The sequence below is a fragment of the Aulonocara sp. 'chitande type north' Nkhata Bay genome, linkage group LG22, assembly GCF_057382095.1.
Source record: "Aulonocara sp. 'chitande type north' Nkhata Bay isolate Kocher_YH1m ecotype deep benthic linkage group LG22, A_spYH_male_GT1.1, whole genome shotgun sequence".
NCBI classification, from domain to species: domain Eukaryota; kingdom Metazoa; phylum Chordata; class Actinopteri; order Cichliformes; family Cichlidae; genus Aulonocara; species Aulonocara sp. 'chitande type north' Nkhata Bay.
This window is the reverse complement of record NC_141364.1, coordinates 8,588,294-8,608,803: the sequence shown is the minus strand read 5'-3', so window position 1 is coordinate 8,608,803 and position 20,510 is coordinate 8,588,294. Positions and strand designations below refer to the sequence as shown.

The following is a 20,510-nucleotide window of genomic DNA, read 5'->3' as shown; positions in this document are numbered from 1 at the left end:
CGCTTCATCTATTATGTGTTATCATTTTTAATAGATAAAGAGCTAGTGGTGTGTTATTATCACATATCGTATCAGATTTTTCCACAGGGACTTCATTAAATGCGAATCTGTGAGCTGTTCATGTATGTTCACCTCACCTTCGTGTGCGTTTGTGTGTGTACGTGTGTGTTGTAGCGTGAACCCTGTGCGGACAATGACGAGGCAGGCGGCGAGTCGTGTTATATAACAGCAATTAGTTCTGACAGCTGCACACCTGTAGCGCACAGCTGATTACTCCGAACTGCATGTTGGTGTGAATGTTCGTGTGCGTGTCATTGTGTGTGTGTGTGTGTGTGTGTGTGTGTGTGTGTGTGTGTGTGTGTGTGTGTGTGTGTGTGTGTGTGTCCAATCATCCTTCATCATGGCCTCTAATGTGGAGTAACCTGCTAGCAGGGACCACACTAGCTGAATCATTTCAGTCTTACAATCCATGTTGCATACCGGGCTTGCACTAATGGTGAGTTAGCTGGAAAATGTCCATCCCAAAGTTCCCTCTGCACCGTTTCATCAAGAGTCAAAAAGATGAATAGAAATATATTCAGTAAAAGGCAACAAGTCAAGTCAGAGCAGGTAAAATAAACTCTATTGTACCTTAGGGGAAATTTGTCCTAGGATTATTGCCAAAGTATATTGAGTTAGATGTCATAAAAAAGAAGGAAGATCACAAGGACACCTGAGTATTAAACATCAAATCGTTGTTATACACGCAAGTAGAACTCAAAACTGGATTTTACTTCTAACTATACTTAAACCCAGTTGAACTTGGATACAAAGTGTTTTTGTGTGAACGTATGTTCCTGTAGGATGGGTGTGGCGAGTATGTGCTCTGAGCTGCAGCAGTTTAGGCAGTTCATGCCCTGCAGGGAGAAACTGGAGGATCCCAAAGTGCTGAGGTGTAGATTCACCGTCTAAGACAGAACATTGTGTCTGCGAGCTGCTGAGGACGGATTACCTGCAGATCGCACCGGCCTCACTCTGTCTGTCTGTTTGTCTCTCGCTCTGATTCAGGAAACCGAGTCCAGAATTAGGCTGTGAGGACTCATTGTGGCGGTTTAGGAACTTGGACTATTATAGTTTTATTGTCTTGTAAACTACATGATTAAGAGTTCTACTAGTGGCCTTTACAGGCTGCAGTTATTATTACATCATGTTGAATTAAATGAAGAACACGTGGATGATTTTTCCTTTTAGTTAATCCACGAGAGCCGGAAGCTACAGGAGACACCGTGGAGTCAATGAGGTTAAAGCTGCCTGCTGGGACACGCTGGATCTAAATTAAGAGCATAGCTTACACGTCCACATTAAATTATCGATGTAAAAATGTGGAATGACACATTTTGAAAAGATTCACATTAATATGTTTGACACCAAGAGGAATCATTAGTATGCTCTGAATTTTTGAAATCTCACATTATGAAACATTTGTGTCACATTAAGCACTAAGTTTTTGCACTCTGAAACTCAAAACTGAGCCAGAGCACATAGAAAACTCTGGAATTGTTCATGCAGAAGGACATTTGAATCTAGTTGTTGCAGTACAGAAAAAGTCCTCCGGGGACCACGAACAGCTTCATGGGAATTTGGCCAGTAGCTGTCAAAACCTTAATTTGGACAAAAATGTGGAACAGATGGAGAGACGAACAGGCGAGCAGGAGAAATAAATATCATTCTACAAAGCAGCGGGCTTTGGCAGTTGCAAAAATGCAGCCCACCGGGCAGGTAATTGCATTCACCTGACTGTCCTGGCAAAGATGAAAAGCAACCTCTGCTTGTCATGAGAATCGAGTTTGAGAACTGTTGCTATAAAACAAGAGTGCACTGTGGGGATGATCCTCGCTGTCAGGTGGCTTGGCTGCAGTTAGGATGCATGATGGTTATAATAATAATTTCCACAAAAGTCCAAAGTGAAAAGAAAAAGTTTAGTTCTTTTTTTTTTTCAGATGAAACAGTTACTTAACCTCGTGTTTTTGAAGCTTTGATGATTAAAGCAGGGCAGAGAAATATTATTACAGGCATGTAGATCCTGGAAGGCTGCATGTTAAAGCAGCCTGCAGTGTGTGTGTGTGTGTGTGTGTGTGCGTGTGTGTGTGTGTGTTGAATTGAGCAGCAGTGGAGTAGGAGGACAAGTGTAGAACAAAGTGCGTGTGAGCCTGTTGATAACAAATCAAGTCCAGATTGTGAAGTTCTCAGGCTGTTCAGGCCCATCTGCCAAAGCACGACACGAACGCTGCACACACACACACACACACACACACACACACACACACACACACACACACACACACACACACACACACACACAAACGTTTGCTTGGCTATCTCTGTGAGGACATTCAATTATTCCAACACCCCTTACCTTTGAGTTAACCATAACATCGCAGCACGTCCCCTTTACCCCATCATCATTCTAACAAAGCTTCCAAGGACCAAACCAACCAGATCTGTAGATGCTCACATCATCTAAAAATGTAACACTGATAAAATTCCCACTAGTAAAAACTGCATTTTATTGTTTTTATTTTGTTTTATTCAAATACTTCATTTGCTAAAGAGGTTAAAAAATGCATGACAAATTAGAAATGCAGAGTTGTCGTGACTCCAGATACCGAGTTTGATAAATAATTAGTGAAACGCGTGCATCCATTAAAACAGTGCGTTCTCACAACATCTCCAATTAAAACTTTATTGGCTCATAATGTCAACGAAATTGGATGGTAGCAGTGCAAAACAAACCAATTAAACCAGTGACAATGATGAAGAACACAAATGAGTGCTTTAAAGAAAGAAAATCAACAATTCAAACAGAAACTGGCTGTTTTTTTAGTAGGACTCCACCTATTGAAAGAAGTGCACCACCTGACTCTGAGGCCAGGTGGGGAATGCTGGGAATGATGTTCGCTGTTAGCTCTGGGTGAGGCTGCAGATACTCTGTGCGCGGACTCATTTCTGTTAATGCCATGGCCGTTTTTCAGATCAGTTCCTCATTCATTTTTTTGTTTGCGGAGATGTTTTTTCCACACTGACTCATCATCTGTTTGTGTCGTCATTCAAAGGAGCTGCGTATTGATTTTCACGTAATGGTTAAATTAATGTGTATTAGTAAGTAGCCTTTTTGCTCAATTATAGCAAAATAACAGGCACGATTATAATCATTATTTTCTAATTCTGTAATTGTTTAACACAATTAGAAGAAAAGGAGCACTGTTTTGTTAAGTGTAACTGTAAATAACCAAATACATGGTGCCTCAAAGCACTGCAAACACACACAAATACACTTTCTGTTCCTTTAAACGCTATTGAACTTTCACACACACTCAGTCACTCTGATGGATGCATTGGGGGCAGATTGGGGTTTACTAACTTTCCCAAAGACTTATCGACAAGACCAATCATAACGCCAACCTGCCGACTGGAAAACACCCGACTCTACCGTCTGTGCCAAAAAAATGAAGTAATAACGCATTATTGGGAAGTGATTTAGGAGAACAACAAGTGATCGCTTTATCTCAATTATCCTGTTTTAATAATCTGTGGAAGCCAAAATTGTGTGAAATTTAAATGAGAATAAATGCACATTCCTCAATCCCTAATATGTAACTGTGTCGCCTAATAGAATATTATAAACAGAAAATGTTATAATTATAGATTTTATAGTATAAGTTGTGCCTGCCTGCTGGGGGGGAGGGCACGAAAACCATGCAGGCTCGTAAGCAGAGACTTTGCATAAAAAATGCAACAAGTGCACACGCACCCCAGGCAGCAATCTTTAAGAGTATAACAGGAACGAGCGCTGCGTTGCGGTGTCTCCAGCCATCCGTGTCCACGTCTGCATTAGAGGATAATCTAGGCGTTACTTTACAAACAAACAAGTTTGTGACACATTGTTCTTTCTTCGTACCTCTCAACAGAATCGTTTTCGTTTTCTCGCTGTTTGAATGTAAAACTTTAACCAGTTTGATTCCAGTTCCAGCAGCCCTGATCACTGGGCCAAATGGGAACCCTGCATTGGAGGATGAAAACACACATTTAGAGGAAAAAAAACAGCGTGTGAAGCTCAGGCTGCCGCAGAGGAGAGGGCTCTTACACGCAGAGCTGCTGGGGGTGTATATTTAGAAACTGCTGGCTTTTTATACACATCTCCACAAAGACCCAGTTTGACCCAGAGAAGATGGCGAGTGATGAACCGCCATGCTCGCTTTCAGCAGATATTTATTTTTGTTAGCACACTGCGTGTAGGTATGTGTTAAAAATGCACATAAAAGTTTAATGATGTACTTTGATAGTATATATCCTCCTTTGGTTTTGGTTTCTGACTACAGCTCAGAAGTATTTTCCTCCTCTTCCTGCAGCTTGCAGTTTGTTAGAATTTGGTTTTTGAGGTAATTCTTCTGGCCGAACGTGTGTGCTTCTTGTTGCATTGTTTCTTCCTTTGATAAAACAACAGTGCGTGACATTTAGGCTTTTATAGTGACTGCTCTCAGAGTGATTGGTGCTGACAGGCGAGGCCAGTTCAGATCATATCAGATTAAACCAAAAATTGGTTTCCGCACCTGTTTCGTCATCTGGACATGGAGGTTTACTTTGTCTACAATAAAGCTGGCCAGACTTTATTTTTCATTTCTTGGAAAAATGTCTGAGGAGTGTTTTTCTTCAGTGTTTGAGAGAATCACAGTGAATCATCAGATTGGCTGTGGAACTGAAAGTTACTGTGAAGGTTATGGTTTCGTTGATAATGAATGCACTTGCTGCAGAGAAGGCTTAAAATAGCTCCAATGTCCAAACATACTGAAGGAAATCAAATGAATCCCTCATATGCACTTTGAAACCGACCTTTTCTTTCCTTTTCCATTACCATGTAAGTTTTTTTTTCTTTATAGTTCATGCTTTGAACTATAAAGCTCTGCAGACATTTACCGGTTTGATAACTTCATAGCTAGTTTCTCATTTTATTGTTTTATTCCTTGTTTGTTATTCAAAAAACTCCCACCATGACAGTTTACATTTGACTTTCTCAGTTATTTACCGTTAAAGCCTCCACAGTCCACTGGTTAATGCACACCTGTATTTTTTACATATTTTAGTACTGGATTTGAACAAGGACACTCATTGACCTTAACCTATCTTATAGTACCGTTTTATTTCCCTAAATATAAAACCAGTATAACAGCTGCAGTAACAGATTATGAGGAAGTCATCTAAATAAATAAAACAGTGTTTTAGCACCACTGTATCCACTCTGTGACTGAATGAATGTGCACTGCAAATTTGTAGAAACATTGAATATTTAAAAGGTTTTCAACTCTTGTAACACTTAAGCATTTACACCATAATTATCAGTTATTTCATCACTTTCATTACATGTATGTGGACATTTTTGTAAAAGCCTGGCATACATGTGACTTCCAACTCTCCGTTAACAGTTTACTCTTGGAGTCAGATTTTTTTTACCTTTACTTAACTTGGAAACAGAGATTCAGGATCTCTTTTCCTAAAGTGTCCTGAGCCAGAATAAGAGAGCTAGGAAGCTGATTGGTTGATGCTCCGAGCTGTTGGTCAGACTGTTTGACTATATAAGTTTCTTTACAAGAAAAAATATGTAAGAGGTTTGCAAAACTGCTGAGGTTCACCTTCAGTCTGTGTCGGTCATGCGTGCCAGTATCAGAAAGTCCACGCCACGTCTAATAATAATCATTAACATTTGATCTGTTTTGACTATAAAATGTAACCACTAAACTTTAGAATTGTTTATATCTTTAATAAAACATATTTAAATGATTTTGTTTTTTTTAAAAAAGCTTTTTGCATTTAAAATGCAGATACAATACAGGCCCGTATAATCAGTTGTGTTTTGCTTATGACCTGGAAACTCTGGGATCAGACCTTTCAGCTTAGCCCGGAGGAGCAGCTCCACAGACACGTCCCTCAGCCAGTCTGCTGAGCTGTGATTGATCAGCTTATCTGCTGCTCACGTGACTCCTGCGTCACACTCTTCCCACAGAGAACCACAGGTTTCAATATCCTGAACGGTGTGATGTTTACTGGGTCAACATATAGTGCATGTAAGCGTGTGTGCATGGGTCTATGTGTGTGTTAAAAGCTTATAAACTGGTGTTCATAATCACATTTGTTAACGCTAAGGCAATCAGAGATGCCGGTCAGCCATTTGCTGATAACAGAGAGAAAACCAATAAATGTCTGCACTGCTGAGGAGGAAGTGTGACCGTGCTTCCTGAGTCTTTTTAATTCACTTTATTGTCTGTTCCATTATCTCTAATGCCACATGACATTTCCAACCATGCCCAGCTCCATGGAGCTCATGGAGAGCTTCCAGGAGCTTTTAGTAGTTACAGAGAAACGCGTAGAAACACACAAATAAATCTGCAACGTGATAACACATCCAAGCTCACACAGCCTGCAATTGTAGTGAGAACATAATTACAATGGGTGTATTCAGATGGTGGTGTATGCTCACTTGTGTGTGTGTGCGCCTTGAACATAATTATCACGTTTAAGGTTGCGGCAGTTATTCAGACATATAGGTGATTAGATTGTGAGCTAGTGTATGTTCATTTACGGGTTTGAGTGTGACATTGTATACATGTTGTGTTTCTTTAATAGGCTTGTGGGGAGTTTTATGAGTTTGCATATCTGTGTTTTCCATAGACTGTACGCAAAAGATGGAAATACCCATCATGACAGCTCACGTTTTTTTTGGAAACCTCAGTATTAACATTTTGCTCAGTGCCAGAAGAGCTGGAAGTGATAATATTTAAGACAGTGAAGTGCTAAGTTACCACCTAATGCTAGCGAGGTTGTTTAGCAAGCTGATTTTATAAACTATATGAGTGCAAATCAGAGGGGTTTTTTTCACCTATGTGCAAAAAAAGAAATAAAAAATCTAAGTCAGAGAACTACATAACAAAACAGCACATCATACATGATGAGAAATGCGATGGTCGTTGCAGATAGATAAATACAGCCCTTTAAAATGTACCGGTTTTCTTTTTCCTGTTGGGAATGGAGGGGGAGGGGCTATAGCATAATTCAGGCTCAGCAGACATCGTCAGAAGCTGTTTTGCTAGTTACTAGATTGTTATCGATGTCAACGGACTTTAGTATTGCAAAAAAACGTATTGTCTGTTGATCCAAGGACACTAGACCTGTTACTTGCAATATGTTTTCTTTTTTCTACATGAACAAAATGCTAATAAAAAGATCTATTTTAAAAAAGTTCCAGAGAAATCAGAGAGTTTTTGTCACTCGTTCTGTTTATAGACAGAAAAGTATTTAAATCCAATTTTTCCAAGCTCAGTGTAAACGAGAGGTATAGCTACCATTACAAACTCCTGCGACCTGAATCAATCCAGAAGAGGAGGGATTCTCTGTCTGTCGGTCAAGGCAGCCGTGCCACTAATTTTAAGCCTGAACACATTTTAATTGGCTGTGTTTAAAAAAAATTCACCGTTATTATGAAGGAAGAATCTAGTCTTAGAGCCCAAAAAGACCATAAACATGTTTGTTTCCGCATCGATCACGGGAGTCACGGGGAATTAATTCGTTTTTAGATGCCTCAAGTGGCCACTAGAGGAACTTCACGTGTAATCACTTCCATTCTGCTTTCATTTCTCAACCCTCCAGTTTGCCAATCTTTGTGTTGGATTTTATTGGGTGTAAAACTGTTTACCTGTGTGTTGGTATATACTGCAGTTACATTACTACTCTGCGTGTTTGTGTGCATGCGTTATTATCATTTTTCATTTATAGTGTGTGTGTGTGTGTTGTTGTTTTACAAGACTGAACATGTGAGTCCATGCTTTTTCATATCTGATGTTTAAGTATGAGTGTGTGTGTGTTTGTATATGTCTTTAGACAATAGGAAAAATTTACTTGTTTATGTGTGCCTGTGTGTAGTCTGAATGCATACGTGTTTCAACGTGTATTTGTACCTGCATTACAGCTAAAAAACATCTTTTGAGTGTGTGTGCCCGCGCGCAATCACATGTGTCTCGATGTGAATCCATTTAGCAGTTCATGCTCAGCTGCGTGTGTGTTTCTGTGTGTGCGTACATAAGTGCCAGAGCCACAGAGTGGGTCGCTGTTTGCCTCGCTCATAGTGAGCATTGCCATGGCAACGGCACTAGCAGCGCAGTGTGAAGTGGAGGAAGAGCTTGCGATGCTCAGCGTGATGGAGAGCGATAGAGAGACTGGTTTCACAAGGACACACCATTGGCCGGGCTGGATGATGATGTCATGGATTTAATTGGTGGCTTAACTCATCCAGATGTGTCCTGTTTAACCTCTCAATTATGGTTACTTAACACATACAGAAAAACATTTGATTTCATTAATGTGCGTGTGTGTGTTTGTGGGTTTAAATGTAATTAGCACAGATAGATACTCGGTTCAGATTATCTAAGGAGTTAATGATCAGATCGAAACCCAGGAAGAGCAAAGCAGAGTCACAGAGACGGGGGGGGCGAGGGGAAGAGAGGTGTGTGTCATACTGAGCATGCTCTTTGTACTAACTTCCTGCTCTCTTCTTCCTGACAGAAAAAGAGCGTTCAGAGAAGCCGGTGCTCAACAAGAAGCAGAGGAGGGTGAACGGAGGAGACGCTCTGAATACAGCTCAAGAGAATCGGATGAAAACGGAGGAATTATTTCAACATTTGGACTGAGTCAGCCTCCCTGGATTCTTCTCTTATCTTTTTTTTTGCCCTGTCTGTTTTTGTTGGAGAGCAATTGATTGAAACTGACATTAATCTTTTGAGAGTCACACTAAAGTCGGACCTTAACATCTGCCTAAAAGATGAAAGGCTGGAGGCTTTTTTCTCTTCGCGAGTGCTTTGACTGCCAAGTTTGAAAAGTACTGTGGGAATCTAAGTGGATTTTTTTTTTCACTTTTCATATTCTGTTGTGGTTATCTGTTATCTCAGTCTCTGTTTTGCTGATAAGGTTTTGTTTCCAATCAAACAAAAAAGAGGAGGGAGACTGTTTCTCAAGTTTCTCAGCCTCAAACCGGAGTAGCATTTGCATTCTAGTTTGGCTTCACAAGTGGACAAATCCACCCTTGTGTGTCTGATAGAGTGTGTGTTTGAGTAGTTCAGAGTCCCTCGGTACAAGGGGACAATAACCGACCCTGTCTGTCTCTTCGAGGAAAAATGGGATCAGAAAAGGACTCAGAGTCACCTCACTCCTCAGTTAGTGGCGTTCCCAACCCTAAGTGCCGTGCGCCAGGCAAGCGCCCGGGCCGCATCTCCTTCCACAGCCTCTTCCACGGTAAACGGAGCTCTCGGGGAACCAGGGCCCCCAAAGGAGGAGCGGCCACCCCTTTATCTCATCATCACCACACGCAACAACAGCTGCATCCTTCCGCCTTGAGTTCTGCAGCTGCTGCAGCTGCTGCTAACCCCACCACAACCACCACGGCCACAACCGCCACGACCCCCCAGGATGCAGCCTCCGGCACCCCCTCAAAGCCACTCTCCTCCAGCCAGCCGTCTCTGGGTGGAGGCACTTCCTCCGGGGAGACCAATCTCCTGGAGTGTCCCCTGTGCCTGGTGCGTCAGCCTGCTGACCAGCTCCCCGAGCTGCTGGGCTGCAGCCACCGATCCTGCCTCTGCTGCCTGCGCCAGTACCTCCGCATTGAAATCACAGAGAGCCGAGTCCAGCTCAGCTGCCCCGAGTGTGCCGAGAGGCTGGCCCCGCGGCAGGTGGCTGACATCTTGGATGATGCGGCCCTGATGGAGAAGTATGAGGAATTCCTACTGAGGAGGTGCCTCGCTTCTGATCCGGATTGCCGATGGTGCCCGGCGCCCGACTGCGGGTAAGAGCCTGCAAATTGTGTTTTCAGCCCCGTCTCACTGATAAAATCTGCATTTTTGCTCTGATGCTGCTGCTTGGTTCCACTTCTGGGTGCTTTTGTTTGACTGTTCATGTGATATTATCACCAGTTTCCTGCCTCTTTCACTTCATGAGCTCTATGTTCTTGTCGTAGACGGAAAAAATATCAGAAAATTGGTGACATAGTTAAGTGGCCTATTTGCTCTCTTGAATAAGCAAAAACCCAAAATATTTGTACAGTCATAAAGAAGCAGGGATCTTTAAACTGGGAATCAAAAACCAACAAATTAACAACCACAGTTTTCACTTATTAGTAAGTGGTTACCATTAATGCTCTGTCCCTCAACTAATCGCTCAGTCATGGTATTTTTTCAGCTATATGTCATTGTGGGTCACTGTGCCATCCTTTATAGTAAAATGCACCACGTTCTCCTGCCAGGCAGTCAAATACTACTGTCCTACAGATATGCATGACTTGTTTTTTGCTGTCACTGTCTGCAGCCCACATATAACGGTCCCTTTTGACAGAATAAAGTCCACATTGTAAAACCGGAGGAGTGGCAATAACATAACACCCAACTTTGTCAACCCGGAGACCACAATTTGCATCTAGTTTGGGACTTTTTTCCACTTTGCACACAAGTATCGTTTGTACTCGCTGTACTGTTATGTTTAGGCACTAAAATCTACTTGGTTAGGATGAGAAGAAGCTGAGTTTTGCGTTCAAATGGATTTCTTAATGACATAATAGTGTTTTTAATGTTAGGAAATGGGAGTATGAGATGTAAAGCACTACTGTGATAACCCGGAGTGTGGCAGCACAGATGGCAAAGGATACCATGCGTATATCTCTGATACCAGTGGAAAGAAAAATGGGTTGGAAAACCAACATTTATAGCACTGAATGAATGAATGACTCTTCTAATGGTTAGACTGAGCAGTTACAGTAAGGTGAAATTCCGGCTTCAGTTTCAGCTTTGTTTCCGTCTTCCTGTTTATGTAATATTATCAAGTTATCTGATTGGGGGATTAAGGCGATTATACAAATCAAGCTTTAGAGCCCTGGTCCGTTTGTGGTAAAGTCTGTGCGGCCTTTGGGGGAATTCACATTGCGTAATTTATAAAAAACAAACAAAGTCAGAGTGAGAAAGAGAAACTAGACTACGAGGCTGTGAGTGAGACTCAAAGTGAAAATGTAGTGAAGCCAGAGGCACTTCAGTTTACTGGTGAAGGTGCTTGAGTAATGCCAGAAGTCATTTTATATCTGAAAGAGAATAAATTGAAGATCAGTTTCTCCAAAGCTGGAAGCATAACGAAACTTAGGGAGTTTCAAGTTAACGTCTGGTTTTGAATGAAGAAGTCATCAGATAAGCATACATAAATATTAGTACGTTAGCATCTCCAACGAAAGGATTTCCGCTATAATTACCGGCCAACAGCTGACGTGCGAGATTGCCCAGTCGGTTACTGTTAAACGTTATTTGCTCACTCTTTCTTCTGCAATTTCAGATAAAGGGTGTTACTTCAGATTTCACGTCAGTTTTCTGTCTGGGTTAAACTAAACAGGAACTGCTTTGAGCCGACCAGTTTGAGGGAGAAGGAAAGACGCAGAGCGAGGGCTCAAATTTCAAAGTAGAGGAGAAGCTGTAAGTGGGTCAGAGGCCTGAGAGGTGGCCCTGTGGTCAGAGGAGGGGAGCGTCAGATGGGTTTAGAGGTAGCGTCGTTGCTCTGGTTAGGTTTCTGGAACAAATGAGAGGCGTTTGTTTCATCATAGAAAGCAGGAGTGATTCATTGTGTTTGTGTTTGTGTGCGTGAGTGCGTGTCTGTGTATGTGGGAAGACAGAACGCAGATTTTCAGTGATATTCTTCTGCTTTGGTTTTGTATAGTAACACAGGTATTGTTACAGAGGGAAGCCAAAGCTATATAAATCTCTGATTATATGGGCCTTTATGTGCATTTGTTTCTCTTTGGTTTTTGTTTATTAGTTACTGATTTTTGTCCCAATAAATGAAGATTTGGCACAATCTAAAAACAAAGTGCAGTATTTTCACTCTTGTATTCATTTCAGTAGCTTTAGAAAGTCTGTGGGCTGTGAAAGTACAGCCGTGCATGGGAGTCATGAGTCATTTATATAAAACGAGTTTATTCTTTTGAAGGCAGAAATATTACATTTGTAACGATGAGGCATCTCGTGCTACGATTAATACTTTTTTAATGTCCTTTTTTAGTTTGCAAATGCACATAATCTGTGTGTTTACGTACATAAAGTTCAAGTATAGCATTGTTTCAAAGAGGTAAAATAATCAAGGATTAATGGCATATGTAAACTTCTTTTTCCAATTTTTTAAAAGTAGATTTTAAGCAGTTGCATGCACTTTCATCCAGACTTTGCAGCTTTTAGAGCAGTATGTGGTGGATTATATTATCAAGCACTTGTAGACTATTATAAATATATATATATTGTGCGTTCATCATGAAATCAGTCAGTTCACTGGCTGTTTCTTACATTTATATGTAATGTAATTGTATGTATTACAAAGCTGGGATAACATTTATCTTTAAAATCAATCTTTGTGGCGTTTAAAAGGATAATGAACTCATTTTCACCCTTTCTCTTCTCATTACGCTCTGTTTGCTTTACTTTTACAGTCAGGAATGACCTCATGACCATTACACACTGATGTTATTTACTTTAGTAAATCTATAGCTCATCTGTGCTGGTGCAGGAAGCAGATCCATGATTGCTGGCAGCCACACATTGTGCCTTTCAGCTCAGCATGATTTTACTTTTGCCCAGACAGGAAGTTATTAGAATATGAGATAAAAACCTGTGAGGACCATAAATGCAGAATAACACATTTTAACTCAAACTTGGGGAACTTTATAAAAGCTAAGAAAGCAGAAAACGTGTATGAATCACTCTCTGGTTATAATAAATATTCAAGGAAAGTTTTATCAGCCAAATGAAACACCGCTGCTTTGAGGGGAATTAATTGCTTTATAATTATATCGTGTCACAGCTCTGCTGTCACATCTTCACCACTTCAGGTTTTCAAAGCACCTTGTTTGCTCAACTCTGAGCCTGAATCCATGAGTGGGATGGTTTTACTCTCTATGGGGATGTAAATGAACCTCAACGGGCATTTTTTGATCGATATTGCAAATGTCTTTTTAAGCAGAGCTCTTTAATGAGTCTCCTGGCTCCCTCTGGGTCTGTTTGAAACATGCCTCTCCTGTTAGCTTAACCTGTTCAAACTGTGTCTCTGAAAGTAAAGGAGAGGCTGATGTCTCCTGTAGAAGACCTGCATAGACCTGTTAGTATCTCTGGATGCAGACAGCTGTGACAGAACACTTTGGCCTGCCCTGGTGGAAAAAAGAACAGCAGGAGCTAACGGAGGTTGGGACAGACGTAATTTAGTCCAGTTTGCTGGTAAAAATAAACCAAAACCAAAGTGTGTGTGTGTGTGTGTATTACCAGTATCACTAAAGGAGAGGTCGACTGCTGCTGACCTACATATTTACAGGGACAGTCCGCTGTCTGACGGCAGCAGTGACTCAGCCTCTTCTTTACATCAGACGAGATCAAATTGTTATTCACCACAAACAAGCAGGGCTGGAGAGAGGGGAGAAAGCAGCGCACACCCACACACACACACACATGCAAACACACACCTGAGAGATAAAGGCAGTTTCAGACTGTTGCTCACTGGAGACGAGGCGTCAACCGAAAACGGTCAAAAAAAAAAGTGTGAAGTTCTTGAACGTAGCTGTTAATCGAGTGTTTATAACTGAGAATGGGCACCGTGTGTGTGTGAGAGAGTTTATGTCTTCAGGGAAAGTTATGTAAATGTGACCTGGTTTTTCTATCTTATCTTTTTCTCTATTGGACATTTGATCGGAGTTAACGGTCTAAGTGACAAGTGAACAAATAATCAGTGTGGATTGTGTAAATTATGCACCGTTACCCTCGTCAAAAGGGACAGTTGTTTGCAGCTAACACTTTCACAACCTCCCTCACCCCCCTGCAGGTGATTAAAATGCTGGTAAATGTCACCATTGTGGTTAGAAGACCAACAAAGGAAAAAAAAAAAAGAGCTTTCACTTTCGCTCTTCTCTTGGGCTAGAGGGGATTTTTCCGTTTTGTCTTTCTGAACTATTAAGGTAGTAAAACTAACTGCACTGATCAATACTTGCAAATGAAAGTGCATCAGATGACAGCGTGTAACAGGAAGGAGTATCAGTAGAGAAATTATAAGCCTACCCTGAATTTCTCCTCTCCTCTGAAGTGTTTCGGCAGCTTTAATGGAGCACTGATTTAACATCTTTTAATATCTTCTGTCTCGCAGCTCTCATCAGTGACGCTTTTGGCTGCGGGAGGCAGATGTTTGAGACAAACTTTTCTCGTTAGCGCGGGGAAACAGTGGTATATTTAGCAGCGAAGGAGCCAGATGTTTACCTCAGGAGGAATGGCATATAAATAGGCAACTGTTTATAGGAGGATAATGTGCGAGTGTCGCGTGTGCAGCTTGCTCTGCTGCCCTAATGTGGGCAGACCAGTCTTTACTGCTTTCAGTCTGTTTGTGTGATGAGCTTCGCGATGAAGCCGGGAGTTACAGAGAAAAACACCAGATGATTACTGTGTTTTTAAGCCTATTGCACAATCTTGAAAGACGCTGTTGTCCTGAGGTGATGGAAAAGCTAAAAACCTCAAAATATCATAACACAGATAAGCATCAGGTATCAGGGGAACTTTAATAATCCTCACAGGGAAATTGTTTTGTCACAGTTTTAACATTTTAGCTTGAATTCTAGGTATGCTTTTAGTCATCATTAGTGACTTAAAGGCTTATTTGGGAAATGTAGGAGTTTTGTGTGGGTGCCATCCACAGACCGTGTGAAAAGTGGTTGCAACGAGGAAGTGACTTAAACCTGCACAATAAGAACAAGAAAGCATGCTGTGCTGAAGTCTCTTGAAAAATAACCCTACTTCTCACTCGATCTGTGACCTGTGTAAACACTTTCCTGATAGGTTTATGGTCTGAAGCCCTTATAAGCATGGTGCGATGTTAATTTAAAAAATGATGGTCCCATTTACAAAGCCGGGTACGCTTTCCTTTCTTAGGCGGATCCATCCTCCAGTGTCAGGTCCGGTTAATAAACTCCAAGATGGGGGTGACTATAATGCTGATGTTGAAGCTTTAAAATCAGTGGGTGATGTCATGGTGGCTACACCCGTCTGTTACACACAGTCTGTGGTTTTGAGTGAATCTTTTTTATTTTTAAATAACCGTCATATCACAGTGGGATACCTCTGACCCGCTCTTCTTATCTGGCCAATGAGGTCCCGACCCGTCTGATTGTCAGACCTCAGCATCCAGTGAGAACAAAGACTGTCCCTGGCTGTCAGTTGCCATGGTGACTATCGATGCGGCATAAAAGGAGCGTTGCCAAGGGTAACAGGAGTTGGGACTTAATTAAACCGATCAATACATAGTCGCCGGACTGAATTTCTGTGCCTTCGTCTCGGACTGAGATGTAACGAACACTCGTGTTTTTCGTGTATCTGTGTGAGTCAGACTGATGAGCCATGACTTCATGCTGGTGTCGGTTTATCCCGGTTCCTGCTGTGCATGTGTCTGCGTGTGTGGTTAAGGGTTTCACTCCCAGGTGGTTCCCATTGAAGCCGAACACTGACAGGAGTGTCCGAGCACGTTTCCTTTCAGCATGTTAGCACTCCTATGACTCCCCCGCTTCTCCTCCCTCTCTTCCTCTGTTTCCGTCATGTGTTATTACAGATTTACATCTCAGCTCGTGATCTTACATGCCCCCTTTAACCTATCTCACGTCTCCTTTTTGTTTTACTTATTTTTGTCCCATTCTGTCTGTGGTTTCCCCCCAACCCCACCCAACCATTTTCCACCCTGGAAACATGAGTCCTGATTCGCTGACTGCGCTGCATCAGAATACACCAATAAAAAGACGGCGCTGGCGTGGCATCTGTCCCATAAATGAAATTGCACTTTGTGCCACAGCCTGTCCAGAGTTAGCCAGAAAAAGAGCAGTTTTGCAGGCTTGTTTGAGTCAAGGACAGGTTTAGACTTGTGCTGTATTTAGCAGTTAAAGCACGAGATGTTTACCCGAGGACAAATTACTTGTAAAAAGAAACGCTTTATAGGCCGTGCACACACGCTCGCTGTGTTCAAAAGCTTTGGTGATGCTCTGCCTTCTACTGTAGCGCCATCATAAGGTTAATATTTCTCATTTTAGGAAAAATCACAAGCCTCAAGCTACTAAAAAAATCCGCACAACGCCTTTCTTTTGTAATCTAGTGCCAAAATGTAGTTTATCATCCAGAGTTCATGTAACCTCTGTACATGTGCCTTTCATGTACTGATAGGCAACAAAGTAACTTGCCACTGCAATTTTAGCCTGTTGCAATGGGTCTGTGGTGTGCAGGTTAATACACTTCCCTTACACGTGAAAGTTCCCTGGGAGGAGAGTATACTCCTGGTGCCGGATGCAAGCCTAGATAAATAGGAGCGTGCTGTCTGGAAGTGCCAAATGTAAACATGCGTCCATCTGCTGTGGTGACCCCTGCAAATAAGCGAGCAACCTTACTTCCTTCACTAATGTGAGCAAGTCTAAAGCTAGTTCAAGCAGTCAACTCAAGCGGCATAGCTTTGAACACACTCACTCTCCTCACATCAAATATCAAAACACACCTCTGGGCCGGCACAGCGGTTAGCACTGTTGCATTACAGGAAGACAATTCCTAGCTCAAACCTCCAGGCCTTTCCTTGTGGAGTTTGCACATTCTTGCTGAGCCTACGTGGGTTTCCTCCTGGTACTTCCTCCCACAGTCCGAACACTTGCATGTTGATTTCAAACAGTCTGTGGGTGTGAGCTAGATGACGTATTTCAAGAGCTGTGCGAGTGTACGGTTAAAGCCTTTTGAATGAGACTAGAAAATCGCTGCAATGCAATTCAAGTACATAACATTACATCACACCCCTCCAATTTGGCGATCCTTCCCCCTGCCTGCATTGCTGCCTGCTGTTTAAACTCCACCACCGCCCCACCATCCACCTGTTGGTTCTACAGGAATCGTTTCCCAGTTTCATCATGTTGCCTGAAAAAAAAAAAATTTCCAAACTGGAATATTTTGTCCTTGTAAATACTTGCTAGCAGTAGCACTTAGGTGAAAGCAGGTCTTTGTTTCTGGACTGTTTGTCTTCCTGGAAACACGTCTCTGTGTATGACCACTGAAAATACACAGGAAAATTATAGAAGTGGTAGGAAGGTTCCCAGTGGAGGACAAATGGGGGTTTTTCATGCAGCAACTAGACTGAGTTATAAAAAATGTAAACAAATCGAGCTTGTTTATTACTCATGTGATTCTCTGCTGTTCTGCTGCTGTTTAGGAGACCTCGAACCAGAGTCCTGATGCTACTGAAAGAAATGCAAAATCAGCATGTCTGTGTTTTTATTTGCATCATTTAGATCCAAAGTTTATGCACTTGTTTAAACATTAAGCCAGTTAAGAGACCAGCATGAAATCAATGTGGGTAGTTTTTAAGATATTGCACTATTGTTATAGATGAACTCTGAATAATCTTTGTGGATAAATGTTTTGGAGATGGAAGCGTTGCCGACGTCTCAACAGATGCAGGCTGAAGTGTCTCTGCGGTTCTGCAGAAATGCCACTTCTTGTCTGATCTTGTCCGGGGAAGCGAGCTGTTGTCGGCTCAGATATCTGCTAATTTATTCAGTCCTGAGAGCAGGCCTGTCACACCGCTTGCAGAGGTGGTAACGAGGGACACGCTGAAGTTGGCGTGTTGGAGGCATGCCAAAACAATTACAAGTTTGTCGCATTATCGCTTCTTCCACGTTCTTCCTCTTCTTGATAGAGGGACGTAAAAGCACAGCTACCATGCGGAAAAGTGGCAGAACCTTTGTTTTTCTCAGGGAGGGAATTATTTTAAAATCCCTGCTTGCTTTTGTTTGCACTCCCCCAACATGTTTCTCTTCTCTGTTTGACAGTCTTTTATGACAGCCATCCTTTGTGATTTCTCCTGTGACTGACGCTCGCTCCTATCTCAGTATCTCACTCTTCTTTCATTTCCGTCCTCATCATCTCCAACGTGCCGTGCTTTGGCTATATTTAACATTATTTCCTTAAACGTGTGCTGCTTAACCGTCATTACATAAAAAGGGAAAGGTTAAGTTAGAATAAAGTGTTGAAGTGGTCTTGAATAACAATTCTCCAGGTTTTCTGAAAGTTTATCAAAGTATTTCTTTGTACATTGGCTACTTTTTCACTCATTTTCAGTCCAATCCTTGTACTTGACTGTTTTTAGAGGAATGTTTTATGATTCTTAAGCTTCCTTAAAACTAATCGATGAATCATTCAAATACAAAAAAGGCCCAAAACTCAACAAAAAGAAAAATATGTTCTAATTTCCTTAGTTGAATCTATATAAAATGCCAAAAAAAACAGTCTGACAGGCATAAAATAGTATTTTTGGACCAATGAGGTGCTGTTGGCTGAAAAGTAGGCATATCTCAGCAGGGTGTGCAGTGTGTCCTTAAGAAATTTGAGGAAACTAGACAAGTGGTGTAAAAAAGAAGAAGTAGCAGGTCTAAAAAACGACACAGCATCTGAGTGATATATCTCACTATTCAGTTAATATGATGTTCGGGGAGGTTAGCTGTTAGGAAGCCATTCTTAAGGAAAGGGAAGGAACAGAGAGAAAAGGCTGAGGTGTGCCAAACTGCACAAGAGCTGGGCTGAAAAATTTGCCTCATATACTGTATTTCCATTCATGTATTCACATTTTGATTCATCTCTGTACCATCTTTCCCATTTTTCTTAGCAAGATATAAAGAAATGAAGAGTGGTTTAAGTTTTCTGCACTGTGCTGTAGAAGTTAGGAGGTTTATTTCTACCTCAAGTTCCGATCTTGATTAGCGCAAAGCAACGGCTGGTTTCCCAATCTGACCGCCTTACTGCGAAACACATTTGTGTCATTACTCCAATACAGCTGTATATTCCCAGTTAGCACTCTGCTGCTCTCCGTCTCTATTCTCACTATCGTACTTTGTGAAATCCGTATCGATTGACCTCATCCCATCTTTTTTCCCTTCTCTCTCAGTGATGTTAGTAAGTGATTGCTCTATTGATCAAATCTTCTCTCTCCTCTCAGTCTACAGAGGGCTTTTAGGCTACGTAATGTGTCCATTAGTCGCCGCTGCGAAATTGCAGCTTGATTTTTCTGCCAACTTCAATTTAAATATTTCAGAATAAAGGCAAAAGTTAAGCTCTTTTTGTTAAGAGATTAGATTTAAATTAGATCAATAAGACATAAAATCATCTTTGCAAAAATAAAATGCACCAATGGCTCGCGCATCAAGACCTCGGACTGTATTGAAAAGCCTGATGGCGATTCTGTGACAGTTAAATCTGCACTGCTTTCAATGGCCAGCAGGGGGCGACTACTTGTGTTGCAAAAAGTGTGATTCTTTAAGGTTTTTTTTATCCCCTTTCTACCCGTTTATGACCTCAGTTGCTAATCAGGAGTATTCTTTATTAAAGCCTAATGGTTTAAATTAGTGTCAAACAGACTCTTATGTGTGCAGTGTCTCTCAGTCAGAGTCCCCGTTTTTGTTTGTCACATCAGAAAGAGACAGAAAGAGCACAAACCGCATGTGACGTGTTACAATGGCCACATTTAGCACTTGTTACTGCTGACTGTAAAACACACTGTAATTCTTTTTTTTAGCAAAGTTTAGCACCAAGTTTTCTATGTTCACAGATAGCACGAAGAGATGTTGTGAGCAGTCTGCAAAAGTTGAAGCGTCATTGAGTAACATCCTGTACCCCAAATAAACCTCAATGTGTTGTTGTGAGCGACAGATAAAGAGCTTAAAGTGTGGATGGGTGTGCGAAGGGATAAGTGTGGCTTGCAGTATTAATGTTGTGTTTTTGCAGATTTTGTGCTCTGCAGGTTATGCATGGCTGTTCAGTTATAGGTGTGGATGGTATGTGTGGGAATTGCTCAGACTCAAACATATGGCCCAGCATTTTGGGACATTAATTCTCAGTGGGATCAACAGCACCAGCAACCCATTTAATCAGTTTGAGCTTCTTAACACCGCCTTGAGCGTTATTATTTTCCAATTAGGGCCTCAAAACTTTTCTGACTTTGTCATTTGACTCATTTGTTTGAACGTCCCTCCTCCGTCTGTTCCTCTCAGGTTCGCCGTCATCGCCTCGGGCTGTGCCAGCTGTCCCCGGCTGGTTTGTCGCAGAGAAGGCTGCGGCGCGGAGTTTTGCTACCACTGCAAACAGGCCTGGCACCCCAACCAGACCTGCGACTCGGCCCGCCAGCAGAGGGCGCAATCTCTGCACACCCACAGCAACCACTCGCCCAGCTACACGCAGGAGCAAGGACCCGGTGAGTACCTGAAGCCTCACAAACCAGTGTCAATCACAGACACAACACAGAGTCAAAGAGGGACTAACCCTCGCCGTGCAGATGTCTGCGCGCTTTGTGCAGGCAGATAAAATCTTCTCACCAGCGTTTCCATCCTGAAAATACTTTCACACCTCTGAGAACTTTCTGTCTCTGTC

The 20,510-nt window shown here is 41.9% G+C and overlaps 1 protein-coding gene across 1 annotated transcript in view; it reads left to right on the top strand.

The window, feature by feature from the left end:
* rnf19b (ring finger protein 19B) overlaps window positions 1-20,510 on the top strand; it is a 40,544-nt gene that overhangs the window by 9,419 nt on the left and 10,615 nt on the right. The window contains exons 2-3 of the mRNA XM_086279985.1: window positions 8,590-9,862; window positions 20,135-20,334. Of these exons, the coding sequence (XP_086136111.1) occupies window positions 9,198-9,862; window positions 20,135-20,334 (865 nt within the window). The 5' untranslated portion in view covers window positions 8,590-9,197. The remainder of the gene's footprint in view (window positions 1-8,589; window positions 9,863-20,134; window positions 20,335-20,510) is intronic.